The sequence below is a fragment of the Aythya fuligula genome, chromosome 20, assembly GCF_009819795.1.
Source record: "Aythya fuligula isolate bAytFul2 chromosome 20, bAytFul2.pri, whole genome shotgun sequence".
Taxonomy (NCBI): domain Eukaryota; kingdom Metazoa; phylum Chordata; class Aves; order Anseriformes; family Anatidae; genus Aythya; species Aythya fuligula.
The window spans coordinates 10757315-10774293 of record NC_045578.1 but is presented as its reverse complement, the minus strand read 5'-3'; the positions used below and the strand labels follow the sequence as shown (position 1 = coordinate 10774293).

Sequence of the window (16979 nt, the reverse complement as noted above, 5' to 3'; positions counted from 1 at the left end):
CCTGTGGGGCTTTGGCTGTTGTGTGCTCTCACGTCACCGTTCTGCAACCCAACAGCTTGCGTTGCTTTGTGGGATGCAGACTGGAAAAGCCAAGGTTGGTGGTGGTGTCAAGCAATGCAGTAACGTGAGGGTGGATCTCAGTGGTACAGTACCTAACAGTGCAGCAGTAAATAAAAATGGGAAAAGCCACTTTTGATGCTATTTTAAGCAAATTAGAAACCATGAATTAGTGTTTATCCTTACTTATACTGCTGAGCTCCAAACCAGTATCCTTCTAGAGATGATCAAGCTGTTCTCTGAGGATCTGGGGACCAGATGGAGCCTTCTGACAGGACCCAACAGGACAGCACCGAAGGAGGAGCCAGGAGGCTGACGCTGTGCTCGTGGCAGTGCTGCTGCCTTGCTGCATGACCGCGCAGTTAGTCATACCAGCTCTCTGGGCTTCTGCTCGCCCTTTCAACTTTTGCCTGTGTTGTCTGCTGAGGTTTCAAGAGAGGGATCTCTCTTCAATCTGCATTGTACAGCACCTTATGTAAAGGGGTCGAGGTTTCAGGGGAGTCTTTACTACATGCTGCAATGCAAAGAGCAGGCTGTGTAGTGAAGAGCTGTCACACAACTTGGCTGGGAATGGGATAAAGCTGACATGTGGAGGCTGGGCAGACAGACACTCGTGCCCAGCTTATGCCTGTGCAGCTTCCAGGCTTTAAACTGCCACGGGACTCCTCACTCTGCTCAACAGCACAGCAGTCCCCCTTCGGTCTGTGTCTGCAGGTTGTGCTAGCATGGCTGGGTCAAGAAAGAGGATCTTTTTATCTTTTTTTTTTTTTTTTACTTAAATCAATGTGCCATTGAAAGCTCTGGTAAAGATAACAGCTACACTGCTGTAAAAGCACACAGCACTGTGCAATACTTTTGCTTTCCAGAATAGAAATAAACTTTTCTACCCATGTAACTGTTTCTGTGTATGGGAGGACGAGATGCACTGACCACTTCTGTTCTTCCAGCCTAATGCAGCAAAATATCGGAAGTGTCATTCCACTAGAGAACAAATCTGGGGGAAGCTCGCATGCTTGACAGGTGTAACAGAAGAAAACATTTGAGACTTTGTCTTTTCTTTTCCCTTCTTGCTGATCTAGGAAGTATTTTTTCCTCTTGCCTACTCTCTCTTTTTTTTTTTTTTTTCAGCTGGCTTTTCCTGTCATACCACATACTCTAGAAAGAGCTTGGCATTTTTCCCTGCCCTTTGCAGCTTTGGAATGTTTTCTTGTTTCTCAATCCCTGTTAGGATAGAAAGCAAGGCAGAGGTGATGTCTTTGTTTCACTGTTGCTTTCAAGTCATATGATGATATTTAGGAAATCCGTGGACCTTCAGTACTGCCAGACTACCCTCATAATGAGAAAAATACATCTGCACAAGGGGTTAATGAGTGCCCAGCTTAAAGGGTCAGGACGAAGCTGAGGGCAACAATAACTCCTGGTGGCCAGCAGTTTGGCTCTGCAATAGTTTCACTGGCCACATGGCCAGTTAACCATAACAGTAATAAAGAAGAAAGACTGGATCCATGGTTGGGCACTGGCCAAGAGTTTATCAGGAAACTGCAAATGCAAACATCGTGTTCCCACGGGGGCAATGGCTTGGGGGCCTTTCACAGTGCCAAGTATGCTGTTGCTTTCAGGATTAAAAATAATGAGATGCCCGGTGTTCTCAGCAACAGGAAGCAGCCCTCGGCACATCCACCAGATCATTCCTACTGTTTTTTTCTCTGTGGGTTTATCTGTCCAAAAGAAGAACTGATGGAAAGTGTTGCCATAAGCCTGTGCTTTGCTTCCCAGAGCCCACAAAAGGAAGGCTTTGCTGTGAGGCAGCAGACAGTCAGTTAATTATTACTTTAGACTGAGGTCTTGACATTTAGTCGCAGTCAGGTCACCATTTGTCACTGATAACAGCATTGCACGGTGCCAAACGTAGCGACGCCTTCCAAGACAGTAGCAGAAATAGAACCCCAGTTGTTTTGCAAATACCTGGAAACGTAGCAAAAGCCCATTTATCTATCTGTCTGTCTATCTATCGATCTATCTATCTATTAGTCAGGGAAAGGATCACCCTCAAGTCTAATTACTCGCAGTGGAGTTAAAATTTACCTTTTCTCCTTATGGATTTTCAAACAGGAATACAGTCACTTCACTGTCCTACAGGTGATGCACTGCAGGCGTCATTCTCAGCTTTCAGCTCCATTTAACAGTACCCCAAAGACACTGCAGCTGAGGACTCTGCTGTTCTGGAAGCCCAGCGAGCTGCCATGTGCTGTATCCACAGGGCAGTGCCATACTCCGAACGTTTGAGCCACTTGGTGTGTATTTTAAATTAGCTTTAACAATTTTATTTCAGAGGAGTTCATGTGGGCTTAAGCAGCAGTTGAAATTAAATTGGGCAGCAGAAGCTAATAGCATGACTCATGGGAAGGAAATAGAGCAGCTGGTAAGAACTGTTGGGTAACAGAGAGTCTTTATATTCATAAATTGATACAAGCTAACATCAGGCTTACAGAAATTGTCTAAGAAGCAGAACACAAAATTCCAGTCTTGAGATTCTCTCAGTTCTTAGAGACTTATCTTTCCAGCAGACACTCTCCTTTCCCTCTTCAGTCCCTCTTGTACGCTGGATTATTTAAGAGGGAGGAGGAGAAGAAGAAAGCAGTCCTTGGTGAGGGAGGTGGCCCAGTGGCATTTCTGCACGCAGCACAAGCGTCTGTGGTTAGGTTAAAATGACAGTGCAGCTGGACCAACTGTTCATTTACGCAGATCTTCATTAAACCATTGGCTTATACCTGTGGAAGTAAATAATATGCTTCTGATACCAGCCATGCTGTCATTGCTGGACTGCACGTGGTATGGATGCTAGTATTCAGCAGAGCTTAGACTTCAGACTGCAGCAAATATATGCTTTATTGATGTGCAGATGTAGCTGAATCCAAACCCTGGCTCTGAGACTGTGTGATTATAATCTAAAATCAGCTGATCTAACTGAGAAACAATTTCACTGAAGTTAATGGAAACTGCACTGGGTTTTATATTGTGCCAGGGGAAGAAAAAGTATCATGCCCAGCCTTTATTGTATCCCTAGGCAAGTTGTTTTATCTAAGAACTTGTTTCAATTTCACAGTTTATATGAGTGATGGGCATTCATCTGTGACCTGTTGGGTAGGTTTTGTTGGGTGTGAGTAGCCTTTGGCACAGCTTTACTTCACCTAGTTCACCTTTGTGCCAAAGGTATGCATGTACAGTGATCACAAGGCACCGGGAAGCTTTATGAAGAACGCTCAAGCAAATATAACAGTTTTATGAGGAATCCTGCATTGTGAAGGAAAGGCACGGCGCTACCCAGAATGACCATTGCTTACAGAAGAAAGAGTGCAGAACGCAGAACAGATGGAGACTGAAAGCAAGGTGAGGGGAGGAGGGATGATGATCCCCCAAAACACGAGGCAGGAAGAGCTCACACACTCCCAGGTGGGCTGTGCTGCAGGAGGATGTACCCCCAGCAGGTAGCTGGCTTTGCCACCAAGAGAGACAGAAGCTGTGCCAATCTAGCAAGTTTTGCTTAAAAGGCATCAGACAGCAATGCTGACGGATTCAGGTACGATGCTCGTGGATGGATACACACATTGTGCTTGAGATAGGAACATGTCTTGGGTGAATCAGTGGGTGTATTGACTAAACATGAGGGAATATCCCAGTGAGACCCCACGCTGAGCAGCATAAACATAAGCAGAGTAAGAACAGTCAGCAAGAGCCAGACAGCAATCGTCTGGCTGTGGGCAGGGACTGGAACAGACTGTAGCCCCTAATTATGGGAACGACATCGTCCCAGAGCTCGTAGCACGACTACTGCCATTGCAGTTTCTTGCAGTGGGATGCAGCAATATAAGGCACAGGTAGAGCATGAAAATGATTCATCACAGCACAACCAAGAGAAGGAGGTAAAAGCTTGTGGTATTTATAGTTACATCATCCGTGGGGAGATGGTGGGGAGTCAACCTGCACCTTCCCAGCAGTAGAGCTGCCGTATCTGCAATATTCTTGATTTGCTATGAAGGAGAAAAACAATGCTGAGGTGTTTCAGTGTAATTAGGAAGCACAGCATAATCACTCTTCCCGAAAGACCAAAAGTAATGAGAACACCTTACAGTGACGGAGCACGGATGTTAATGAGTGGCTGGCAGCTCCTACAGACTTCATATCTCTCCTGTCTCATCCCAGTGATACTCCAGACCTCCAGCTTTCTGTGCATGAAGTCTCGCCCTCCTATAAGAGTGAGTCATTGGGAGTCATTGTGATCAAACCACCTCAGATTTGACAAAGAGCTCGTTTTATACCTCTAAGGCAAAATGGCAGACTTGATATATTTTAACCATTTCTAATATATGGCATAAGTCTTGGTTTCAGAAAATACTCTGATCCATTAATTTCCTTGAGAAGATATGAGCTCTAATTATGATGTCTTGATAGTGTACTATTTCTTCATATCAGAACAAGTGTCAGGGATTAAACTGGTGTTTTGCATCCAAATGAGTTTTCTGCTGGAACAGAAAATATTTGCCTTTACATTTCAGCTCTTAGAAATCGACTGTGTGAAACAACGTGCTACAATTTTAATTATCCTATGCTGACGAGACTGTCTCGCATTGAAATTCCAGTATGAGTACTTTGTGCAGATCCTCCAATTTCTCTAAAGCGTAATCCATCATTCGGTGATTACCATTAATCTAGTTAGTTCATTCACTTGCTCTGCTCATTTTGAACAGATCCTAGTGCAAGTCAGGGAGAGATTGGAAAACAGAGAATACAAAAGAAAATCCTTGGCTTTAGTCTTTCAGGAAAAGTTTCTTCACATTTGGAAATCTATCCCGTGCATCTCAGGCAAGATAATAAGGTAAATGTAATGGGAAGAGAGGAAGAAAAAAAGGAGAAAAAAAAAAAAAAGGAAAACCACCATTACTTTATCAAACAAAAATAAACATGGTCTGTTCTGTACTTAGTTCAAACTTCAGGGATTTTAGTGGCCTCTAATGCCCTCTAATGGACAAATCTGTTGGAGCAATGTCCTTTCAGAGACGTGCAAACAAGGGGTGAAAGCACCAAGTATTGCAATGGAGAAGGAGCTGCAGCACTGCCGGATGGGCTGAACAGCTTTCGTTGGGAGCCTGCCAGCTCTGAGATTAAAATCCGTGTTTAGGAGTTTGTAGCTTAGAGATATTAAGTCACCTTTTACTAAAAACTTGGCAGATCCTTTGCTTCCTCCCTCCCTTCCTTCCTTCCTCATTTAGCTGAAATTTGTTTGTTTAGCTTCACTTACAAAGAGCAGGGAAATATTTTTGCCATTGGTCCCAGGTTTGGCACATTTCCTCCCAAACGCTACCCCATCCATCAGGAACTGAGATCAAACGTGTGCCTTATGGAGAAGGCAAATCTCTGTGTGCCTCGATTTTCTCATCTGCTTCCCCAGCCTCCTACTCAGGCAAAAAGCAGAAGTGCCAAAATACCTCCAAGGAAGTGATTCAAGTGGCATTTTTTGGCTCAACTAGAATCATGAGTGTCTGGAAACGTCACGAGAGGGACTGTTTCTGCACAGAGAAATTCCCAACTCTTACTCTAGTGGCTTGGCTCTTCAGGCTTCAGGAGGTCTGAGCCTGTACTGAGACAGCAGGGGATGTAGCAGGGGCTTTTCTCTTACACGACTTCTACCACTGTTGTCACTTTTGACAGCCACAAAGGGAAATTTCTAGCAAGGAAATCCCAGCAACATTCAACCTAAAGCCTGATGAGACAGTGGGGTTGTTTTGTGGATGCCTTGGGCTGCAGTTTCTTGTTTGAGTTTACATTTAATCTTAAGGAAGTGCGTTAAGAAGTTCTTGCTAAAGTGTCTTAAAAAGCCCCACCAAAATAACCAAGAAGCACCAGATTGTCCAGAGCTGCTAAAGAAATGCTACCATAGCTCAGAATTCATCTGGAGCCAGGGAACTTGGGATGATTTCTCTTCAAATAAAACCTAACTAGCAGTTATATATGCCATGAATCTGCCTGTTAGGGGGCAAAATCCTGCAGGTTTTCATCTGTCTGGCAGACAAGGCCTAGCACCAAAGACAGGGCCACTGTGTTTTTTTTCTAGGATAGTACAGTAGGTAATTTCTAGGATCATGGGTCTGGGGGCACTTTGTACTGAACATAGGAAGAAGAAGAAAAAAAAATGAAACAGAGAACATTGGGAAAGAATGATCTTGGCCAAATCGTGGCTGGAATTTTCCAAAGAGTTTGGGGGAAACTCTCTGAGAATTTCCAATGTCACCATTCAACCTCTGAGGCTCCTCCTCTGCCCCCCCAAATTGTGGGAAGGCTGTAGCAAGTCCTGTTTGCTTTTAGGGAACAGATTTGCTTTGGGAAAACAGCTTTGCACTATGAGAAACAGGAAGAAGCACTGTTTGTTTTGTTTAGTAAATTCTGAGGGGAAGAAATCTTTTTATACTGAAGTCAAGAGTTCCCAAGATGCCTCTCTCTCAGCTAACCTCATCACCTCTGGTTTCTTCCTGGCTCTTGGAGACATGTTTTTCATACACATATCAGTCAGCTGAAGCCCTTTCCTGCCCCCCTACCCGCCCCCCAGTGAATTATTATTGTTTAGATTTTGGCAGAAGGCAGAGATCCCGATGAAGATTGTGGCTGTATTGCCGGGTGAAAATTGAAAGGACAAGGTGAGCACCCAGCGCTCTTGGGCCTCAGATTTGACATTGCAAGTGAATATCCAAATTTGTGTAAAATTTCTGAGGTCACCCCTGCTCCCTCCGCACGTGCAGCCAGTGTGGTGTATGAACAGCTCTGCCGGTACCACCTGCAGTTGCTTATCCATAGCAGAGGGTTGGCAGGGAAATGCTGGGCATGCCCTCTCGTCTCCCACCAGCAGCACAAGCCGGGCAGCTCGAGCCTGGGGGTGAGGATGAGCTAAAGGGAGCGGAGCTGCCTGCACGGGGAGGAGGCAGTGTCCCTGCAGTCCTGGCCAAGCACCCGACACCCCATGGTGAAGCCACCCCATCTCCAGGGACACTGCTGCGCCCGGAGTAAGGCTCGCCCCAGGCAATTTCAGGCTGGTTTTAAGGGTGCCATTTCACGCTGTAAGGGAGTCCCCTTCCAGGCAGAGCTGAGCAGGCTGCAGGTGTTATAATTTCCAGTAGTTTGTCACTGCCCCCCACCAAATGCTCCTGCGCCAGCAGAAGGGCCTGTTGTTATGAGACGAGATGAGACCAGCCCTCAGGGCCTTTTTTACCATGGAGTAAGTAACTCTCTATATTTCTGCAGATAAAGCAGCTGTCACCATATGGACAAACATTCTTTGGAACCCTTCTGATAAACAGCTTTAGGTAAGTTCTTTACTCCACTGAAGCCTATGGGTGTTTTGTGTTCATTACTTCTTTTATACTCCTCAGGACAAATCCACTTCTGCCAGTCCCAGCAGCTTCTGTGTGTACACCATCGTGAACCGGACTCATGGATCTCAGAAAACTCAGTGCTGGCCTGGTCTCAGACACCCTGCACAGCTGCACGTGGACGTCGCAGCAGGACAGCGCAACCCTAACCTTACCCTGTCTTCCCAGGTTGGAGGTAACCATTCACCTCTCCAGGAGGAATGCTGGGGAGAATACAAAGTGCTTATGAAATGACACAGTGATACAAACTGCTCTTTTGCTGATGTGGTTGTCAGCAGAGATTTGCTTTGAGTGCAGACATAGAAAGTATGATTAGAAAAGGTTCCAGTGACCAGCTTCATTCTCCGTCCAACTCAGTTAAGATTTTGATAATTAAGCAAATATGTATCCATATCACGTAGGTTTGCTTTGGATGTAAAGCTATATAGCTATATATAACCAGTACATTAGCAGTCTTTTCTAGAACATAATTCAACATTTAGTTTTAAAAAGATTTTTGAAATATATCGATGCTGACCATTATAATGCACTCTAATGCAAAGGAATCAATAGCCTTTACACCACAACTAGTTTATCGTAGATGGCAAATGAATAATGCAAAATTCAGTGCACTTAACAGCCCAATATTGGACTTCACAATTTGTATAAATCAGAATGCTTTTTGCATTTCCTGAAAGGTAGTACCACAAGTTCTACAGACAGAAAACTACTATTTATTCTTCAAGCATTTTTTTTCCTAAGTAAAATATTTGTGATTGGTTTTCATCTTTGTTATAAAACATTTGCTTCTTCAAATTCTTGCTATGAGGTTGTTGCTAGAATGCAATGGAATTGTTCACATTGTAATTCTGAATTAGAGGAATTCCACTGTTCATTATTTACAGGGAAAGTTACCTCAGAATATATTTCATATGCTTTTGCTGACAATTAATATGCGTTTTGATAACAGCAACACTATCCAAGACAAAGCAAGGCCCCTAGTGAGCACAGTAAAAGCAGTATCCCTCCCGGTTTAAACAGTAGCTAGACAAGGTTGGAAAAAGATAGTATTGGATGATTCCTCTAATTCCATGTTTTTCCACAGTGCTGTATTTAGGCTCAATTGCATCTTGATTACACGCTAAAATGTTTTTCCTGATGCTACTGCTTAGGTTATTTACATCACAGATACTGACTCAGGAATGTCTAAGAAGTCTCTGTACAAACCAAACACCTAATTTTATGCTGCTTGCATTATTGGTTTTGAAATAGCGTTTTGAGATTTTCTTCCACATTTGGGCAAATGGAAAATGAGACGTGTCCTTGTTTCAGCAGCTGGATTTATTTTCAATTTTTATTTTACTCTGTAGTAAGATGATTGATAACTTTTTAATTTACTAATTCAAGTTGATGATTGAAATATCTGTTTAGCAGATGTTTCAAATTTGACTGAAGCAATGGGATTAAACAAAAACTGAGATGAGTTTATCGTATAGTACACTCTCAACATACATGACATATGGCTGTATTTTTATGTCATGTCAGAACATATTAAGCACACTGTAGCGTAATGGCCTGATTACATCCCGCAGTAAGGATTTGGCAGTACCAAACCCCACGTATAAACTTTGGAAGTAAAAATAAAAAATGGCGCACTTCATCAGAATGATTCTGTCTTGGAAGAGAAGGGGCCTGCCCTCCCTCCTGTGGGAATTACAGATTTGCAGATTACAGCAGGGCAAACTGGACAGGCTCTTTTTGTGTCTGAAACAGCTTAAAAGTGCTTTGTGGCAATCAGTCAGTGTAAACGCTGCATTCGTGATGCTTCAGACAAAGAAAATTAATCATCTGGGCACAGTCTGAGCAGATCTGGACCTGAAGCAAGACCAGAAGAAGAAAGCCCATTCATTCTTCAGTTCTTCGCTTCGCATGTGTCAATTTTAAACCCCTCGTTCAGGAAGTCCTACCTCCACTTGCCCATTTATTTCTATCACCAGACACGTAACGCGGCTGCAGCACGGCAGGGCGCTGCTCGGTGCTCCTGCCTGCCCAGAAGGAAAACAGCTCCGCGCTCCCGAGAAGGACGCTGGAAGCGGCTGTGCTCGTCCTGCGCCCCGCGTTCCCTCCTCTCCTGAGTCACGCGCGGTTGGCTCGGGGCCGTAGCGAGCTTTAAAGGCCGTTTCTGCGGGCGGCGGAGCCCTGGGGTGTACCAGAAGCACGCAGCGAGCTGGTACTGAACGGCCTCGCCATTCCCCAGCCAGCGGGGCCGCGCTGCCGGCCTCGCCCTTTGTGCCTGAGGGGCCGCGGGCAGGGCCCCCCCCCGCCCTCAGCGCAACCCCCCTCAGCCGCCGGCCGCTCTGAGCACACAGCTCGGCGCGTTCCGGTGCTCCGGGCACCCGCGGGGCCTCCCGCCGCTCCCCCCGGGCGCCCTGAGGAGCCCGGGGGGCACCGCGGCGCGGCCCGGAGCCGCCCCTCAGCCGCCGCGGCCCCTCTCTCCCTGCGCGGCGCAGGCGCGGAGCCGCGGCCGGGCGCATGCGCGGTGCTCGCCCGGGGGCCGCGCAGGCGCCGCCCGCCGCCGCCCGCGTCTCGGCGCTCCCCCTGGCGCGGCGGCCGCGGCGCTGCTGCTCGGCGGGCGGGCGGGGGCGGCCGGGCTCCCGCTTCCGGCGTGGTGTCATGGCGGGCCCCGGGCGCTGAGGGCCGCGGGCAGCCGAGGGGCCCCCGGAGCAGCGCGCCAGGGATCCGCAGCCGCCGCCCTCGCCCCTCGCCCCGCGCCGCCGCCGCCGCCGCCGCCGCCCCCCGCGGGGATCCGCCCCCTGCCTGGCCGGCCGGGCGGGGGGGGCCATGGCGGCGCACAAGCCGGTGGAGTGGGTGCAGGCCGTGGTGAACCGCTTCGACGAGCAGGTAGCGGGGGCGGCGGGCGCTGCACCGGGGGCGGCCGCCTCCCGCCTGCCCCCCGCGGCCGGGCCCTGCCGGGGGCTCCTCCACACCTCCCCCCCCCCCCCCCCCAACCTCCACCTCCACCTCCGCCGCTCCTCAGCGCTGGCGGGGCCCGGCCGGAGCGGGGCGGGCTCGGGGAGCGGGGCGCGGGGCTCGGGGCGCCCTTTGTGCGGCGCTGGGTGGGGCCCGCGGGGCCGCCCCGCTGCCGGCACCGCCCGGGGGGCGCGGGGCCCGGGGGCTGGGGCCCAAGCGGCTGCGGCTCCCCCCCCCCCTCAGGTCCCCCGGGAAGGCGCTGGGCGCTTGCGGAGGGGCCTGGCGGGTGTCGCCGCTTGGGTTTAACTTCTTCTCGTTCAGCAGGAGGGAATTAAAGCCCCCAGGGCAGCGCCAGGACTACGTGCGGCCGCGCAGGCAGCTCTGCCTCCGAGCCCGCAGCCGGCAGCGGTGTCAGTGCCGGGCTGGAGGTGTCCCGGGCCGTGCTGTGCAGTGACACGTACTGAATGCTCTCTGTACAGTCAGTGCCGGGAGCGGGGAAAAAAAGGCTTTCTGGATAGAAGGAGGAGCAGCATGTTGGCCTTGGACTTGGTGCTTCTCTGACCCACCTGAAGGAACTGCTCACTGGGGTTAGGCGGCACAGCTCGCTCAGTGAGGCTCAGCTCAGTGCTTACCCCCTGCATTTTTCCCCCCAGATGCTTTCCTGGCACATAAGCGGGAGGTCGGTTTAGGCAGAGCGATCATTTTCTGTCGTGCCTCACCTTGCTGTTCTGTGAGTACCTCCTTTGTGCCGCCAAGGGCCCAGCCCAGCTCCTGTCGAAGGCACGAAGCTGGTCCTGTAGATTGGGTTTCGTTCGCCTGCCTAATTCACGTGTCCCTCGTAGTGATGCTTGGCTTTTGACAACCTGCAGCAAGATTGCAGCCTAGTGGAATAAAAATAGGCTGCTCCTTTTTATGTTTATTTGCAAACTGCTATGAATGAGGCTTATTTAAAACATGGAAACATAAAACTTTGTCTTTTGACATTAAAGTGATGCAGATTTTTCCAATACATTTTAGGCATGATATTTGCATAGCTAACTTATCCCCCCCACCACCTTATCTTGAGTCATAGATCATTTTTTCCATAAGCATAAAAGGCATGGTACTGATTATGCTCCCAGTAATGCAAGAAAATGTTTCTTTGTGTACTGGTGTTAAAAGGCCCTAGGCTTTGTCGTTTGCTCTGTTATGTATATTGTGGAACTGGGCTTGCCAACATCTGGTAGGAGTTAAGAACTTGAGTTTTTTAAACAGAAGTATTTCTCTGTGCGTTTCAGAGGAAGCACAGACAGGTACCCAGGAGGGATCCTCTTCTGGCAGGAAGAGGCTGTCCTGATTTTCAAGGTGCCAGAACGTTGGAGTTGCAGGAGAGCGCACCCAGCGTGCAGCATTGACTGCTGCAGTCACAGCGTGCTTGCAAATAGGTGTTTTTACAATATTTTGATCCTTTAGTGAATGGTTCTCTTTAACCAGTGCAAGTTTTTTTTTTGCATTGTATCAACTAGTGAATGAAACAGTGAGGCGAAGATGAGATACTAGTGTCTACTTCTTTGTGAGAAGTCTTCCCTCTCATTGATTAATTTCAGCTTGGGGTTCTCAATTTTGTTTGTTTTCTTTTAATACATTATTTCCTCCACCTGGCCTAGCCTGACTGATCTTCATGGTGGAAAAGTGACTCTGTTCTTAGCGGAATACTCAATTGCCAGGTTACTGTGACACCCTCACTACTACTAACAGTGTTCTGAATCACTGGTGATGCTTCTGTGCTTCTTGGAACTCCTCACTTCTGTGTCCTCTTCGGGTAGTCCTGTGGCTATGAAGTTACCGGCTTTTGCTGTATTTTGGATTGCTCATTTGAAAATCAAGCTTGTATTTCATAAAAAATATACTGAGTGTAGTGCGTGCCATTTTAGTGGTGATGTTGTTTTGAGCGTTTGCATGCTGGGTCTGCCCTTCTGAACGCAGGACCTTTTGGTTCAGCACTGAGGGAGCCGGACTGCCACTACGTGTTATATCACCGGCGTGTCTGAGTAAGGCAGGGGAACTCGTGTTTGCTTTGGGCTGGGAATTGTTTTGGTTTGTTTTCTGCGGGGGAGAGAACATACAGCTTTTCAAGGTTTATTCCTTCTTCTAAAAGGAAGAAAATGCAACCATCTTTCACCAAAATTTATTGATGTAGACAGGCTTTTCATTCATTTGCTAAGTGCTTGAATTCATTTTAAGACAGATGAACAACAAACTGAGAGAATGCTAATCTGTACTGAAAACAACAAAAATCAGTGCAAACCAGTCTGTTCTTGTCTACTCTTGTTTATTGTTATAAATGCTGCTTTAACCAAAATCTGCTTTTGTGTGTATGATTCTGTGGGCCTAAATTGAATGGCAAGCATAGTTTTATGAATTAACCAGTGAGTGGCTCACTGAATACATTTTTTCAAATATAGTGCCAGTTCTGCCCAGCTGCGCTCACTTCTCAGACTTCGACTGCTGCAGTGCACTCTTCTTTGAGCTATCCTTGAAGACTGCTTGAAGGTTTCAGCTGGTGCAGAAAGAAGCTATTGACGGTTCTTGAGAGACTAGATCACGTTTCTGATGTAGCACGTTCAAAATCCGTGGAGTGATTTCATTTGTAGTGCTGGTTATTGCTGTACGTCTCAAAACTTTCAGTGATCTGGATGGAATTAGGCTTCAGTAGCACAAAGAGGCTAGGCTATGTTTTAGTAAAATTCTCTGTGATTTCAGACATAATCAGGTCTTTGTAAAATAAAATGGTCTCTTTTTTCCCATGGAAATGTTCACTTACAGTTTTATGTACTGTATTTTTATAGTATTTTTTAATGTGTTGCAGCTGAAGTCATGGGAAGGCTGATGCGGTAGTGAAATAGTTCTTCTAAACTTAGTCAGAGAAGCCTTACTGCCTAAACCATTTAAATCTAGGGTGTGTTAAAGGCTATCAGATAGAATAAAAGGTATTAATCCTGTATAAACTTGTGGTGACTTAAGCGATTATGATATACTTAAATGAAAGAAGCCCTTTATTATGTGGCTTATGGTTTAGGCTCCCCATTTGTAGTTTGAGGAATATGATTGCTTTCAGTTACGAAAGCTTTTGTAAAAACTGAGCGCCACTAGGAATGGTCCATTCTTCCTTTCATTAAAAGGCATTAAGTTAAAGCAAATATTCCCTCCTCCTGTTGCTTCTCTCTGTGGCATTTGAAATCTATACGGAGTCAGAAACCTGGAAAAGCACTGGCTGCAAGCACTGGCTTTGTGTCTTTCATTGCTGTTTTTCATCCTGGCTTGTTAAGAAACCCCTAGCAGTAATAAGTACGTATTTCAAAGTGTTTCATGTGAGTTCTGAATGGCTGTGCTCCTCAAGCAAAATGGTATCTGCTGTAAGGCAGGGCTGCTCTATGCAGAGGATGGAGCTTTTTTTCTGCAACTGCTCTGGCTGAAAGATTTCTGCAGGACCTGGGAGCCCAGTGGGACTGTGACCCTGCCCTTAGGCACAAAGGGCGCTACTTCATCCTTCTCTGGCGTAAACCTGAAGCAGCCCTGATTTTACTTTTCTAAACCAATGTATGTAATGTACTGCAAAAGAGCTGCTAGGGTGCATGCAGATGGTGCCCTGAAGAATAGGTACAGGAGTGGTCCATGTGCAGCAGATGTTACCCCAGTCTCTTAGTGAGCTGCTGAACAGCGCCAGGGTGCTTTGATGATTCTTCCCTATTTAATGCAGCACTTTGTGGTGCAGGTAAATAGACTTTTTTTCTTTTTCCCCAAATACCAACTTTTAGCTAACCTTTTGAAAATGTTATTTTTTTAGGGCAACATCTGTAAAGTATTTTCAGTGTTCCCTGTTCTTCAGAAGACTTAGTTATGAGGCTCTTCTACCAAACGAATGCTTTTTAGAAGGTGATGCAGTGCATGTTTTTAGTTGCGGGAGGAGGTGCACGTTGATTTCTAAAGAGATCTGTAACAGGTAATGCTGAGGAAATAATGGTGCTGTGCATATTTTCTGTCTCTCCTGTATGTCTGTGCTTTACAGCCTACTGGAGAAGTTCCAATAAATTATTTGAGAGGAAAAAGCTAGGTACGTTTCTGTGCTGTAAGGACAGCACTAGAGATTTTTTTTTCTAGATGTTATGTTTGTTACTTTTGAACCTGAATCAAAGGAACAAGCCTCAGTGTGTTCAGACGTCTCCAGCTACTTGCTGAAGATGACGGGCCCCTTACAGACAAGCTGGGAATTTCCTTCCCCGAGGTGAATTGCCTGGAATGGGCTCCCATTTTCCCCTCGCCAAGGAGATTTAAACCTTGCTGCTTTTCCAGCAGTGGGCATGGTGGGGGCAGCGAGGGGCTCTGCAGACTTTGGCACCGCTTGGAAGGGAAATACTGAAAGCTGAATTGCAGTGGCCCTGCCTGCGGCTGGGTGGGGGCTGCTGCCTGTGTTGGGGTCGTCCCGATGGCGAGTCAGCCGCTGTCGTCGTGGGCCTGTAGCAGACGGTTCATCGGCCCGATTCTGGGGTCTTGAAGTTCTGCAAAGTTGTATCTTGCACAGGAAAGTTGAAGTGGTGATTTTCAGCTACTGGTAAAGCTCTTTTCAACCCGTGATAAAGCTCATAAGCTTGTTCTGTAACCTCTGAAAATAAGGACATTAAAAACTGTCTTTAGATAAAGAAAGATGATTTAACTTTTTGTTTATTAATTACAGGTGATAAAGCAAAGTCCATGGCTTAATGTTAGTTTTTCTCAACTGAGTGGAATATGGTACAGATATATTCAAGGCTATTGGTGTTATTAATTGCAAATCAATATCCGTATACTTTCATCAAAAAACTGTACCTTTTGTATCAGGTTAGAGGATACCTGAACAGCTGCTGGCATCTCTTCTACACATATGGAAAACAGATCCATTTTGTTAATAATTGACATCTATGATCAACGAAAGGATTCCTTAACTGAACATTCTTGGATACAAGCACATCAGTCTCTAAAGGAGGCTGCTTCCAAAGGTGCTATGGTATTGTGTACCATCAGATACCTCAGTGCTTTCCACTTTTTAAACTGCTTTGCAATTCTGCACTTCAAAGTTTCAAAATGAGCTTTTATAATCTGACCATAAAGGTCTTCTTAAGCATGCATATTAAATCTTTTTTCTTTTTTCCTTCTGGAGTAGCCACTTTTTTTTTTTTTTTTCCCCAATTCTTAATTGGCAAAGTTATCTCACAGGTCTGAAAAGACTGCAAGATTTTGCTCCAGAACCAGATAGGTAGGAGTGACTAGACATGGGTTTTAGGAGTGACTAGCCTTTGAGTTTTCCCTCTCCAGCCAGTGTCACGGACCTTGCGGATATCACTCCAGACAGAAAGTTGACCAGGTGACTCAAGGCCCTCAGGCACCATTGTAGAATACTTAATAATTTATGCCATTTTAATGCATAGAGGCAGTAACTTAACAGATGCCAAATGTGGTGTCTGTTGGAAAGCCATTTGAAGCTTTCCTTGTTTTCTAAGATACTGTGGCTGTGTTTATCTGTGAGTTGGCCTAATCATACTTTTTTTCTTAAATAATGTTATTTATAAATCACTTAATTCATGAAAATTTTTGCATGATGATAGAAAAAAATCATTTTACTTCGGCAAGTTGAGAGAGGGTTCTGCATCTGCATGTAGATAACAAATATTGATTTTTTAAAAAATACATCTTGTAATAGCCACTAATTCAACTGGATTGGTTCTAACAATCCTAATGAGGGTATGTCATTCAGATCTCTAATATTTCCAAAGTTTACCTGTTATTTTATGTCTTTTGAAAACAACACAAATAATCTAGTAGAATGTATCTTTTGCCTTTTCTCCTAGTAGTAGTAATTCGTTACCTCTTTGCATTTAATAAGCTTTATGGGAATTGTTGAGTTTCAGGACAAGTATCAGTAACAGATTTGGGAGAAATTATGCATAGATCAGGAGGCTGTCTTAAAGTGAAGTTAGAAATGCATTTCTAGAGACAAAGTTTGACTGTCTGTGTGGTCAAATGTTGTGCTTTAACAGTTTAACAGGGTGCTTGCATGGCTGATGTGTGCTGGTATACAGTTTTGCTTTTCTAGTTGCTTCAGCAGTACCTGAAAGCATGATTTCTATCCTGAATTCAGGATATGCAGGGTCTTCTGCTCTGTTATGGCAGCTGTCAGGCTCAGCTACATAATGGCTTTTCCTTGTCTCTTGCAGCAAGGTTCTGTTTCAATTCATCTGTAAAGATATAAAATAGTTGGAAAAATACCAGATTCTGTCTACACATTTTTCCTTTGCCTGCTGCATAAAATAAAGCAACTCAAGGACCAAAATGCCATTGCTTCCTGTCCTCTTTAGCTTATTTGACACTTTAACCTGACTCAGATAATATGGGTAAGAGAGAGAGGCTGTATCACAGCATGTCTCTATGCGGGTTGTCCATGCACCAGCATAGTTCATAAAGTTGTTGACTGCTGCTTCCTATTTCAGTGGTGAAAACAGTTGGATTGGAGCAGTGGCTGTCCCTTTGCTAAACTGG

The 16979-nt window shown here is 45.9% G+C and overlaps 1 protein-coding gene across 7 annotated transcripts in view; it reads left to right on the top strand.

The window, feature by feature from the left end:
• Positions 1 to 10269: 10269 nt before the first annotated feature.
• The window catches only part of NF1 (neurofibromin 1), a 90902-nt gene continuing 84192 nt past the window's right edge, over positions 10270 to 16979 (top strand). For all 7 annotated transcript variants that reach the window (XM_032200702.1, XM_032200701.1, XM_032200698.1 and 4 more), the window contains exon 1: positions 10270 to 10358. In XM_032200702.1, the coding sequence (XP_032056593.1) occupies positions 10299 to 10358 (60 nt within the window). In that variant the 5' untranslated portion in view covers positions 10270 to 10298. The remainder of the gene's footprint in view (positions 10359 to 16979) is intronic.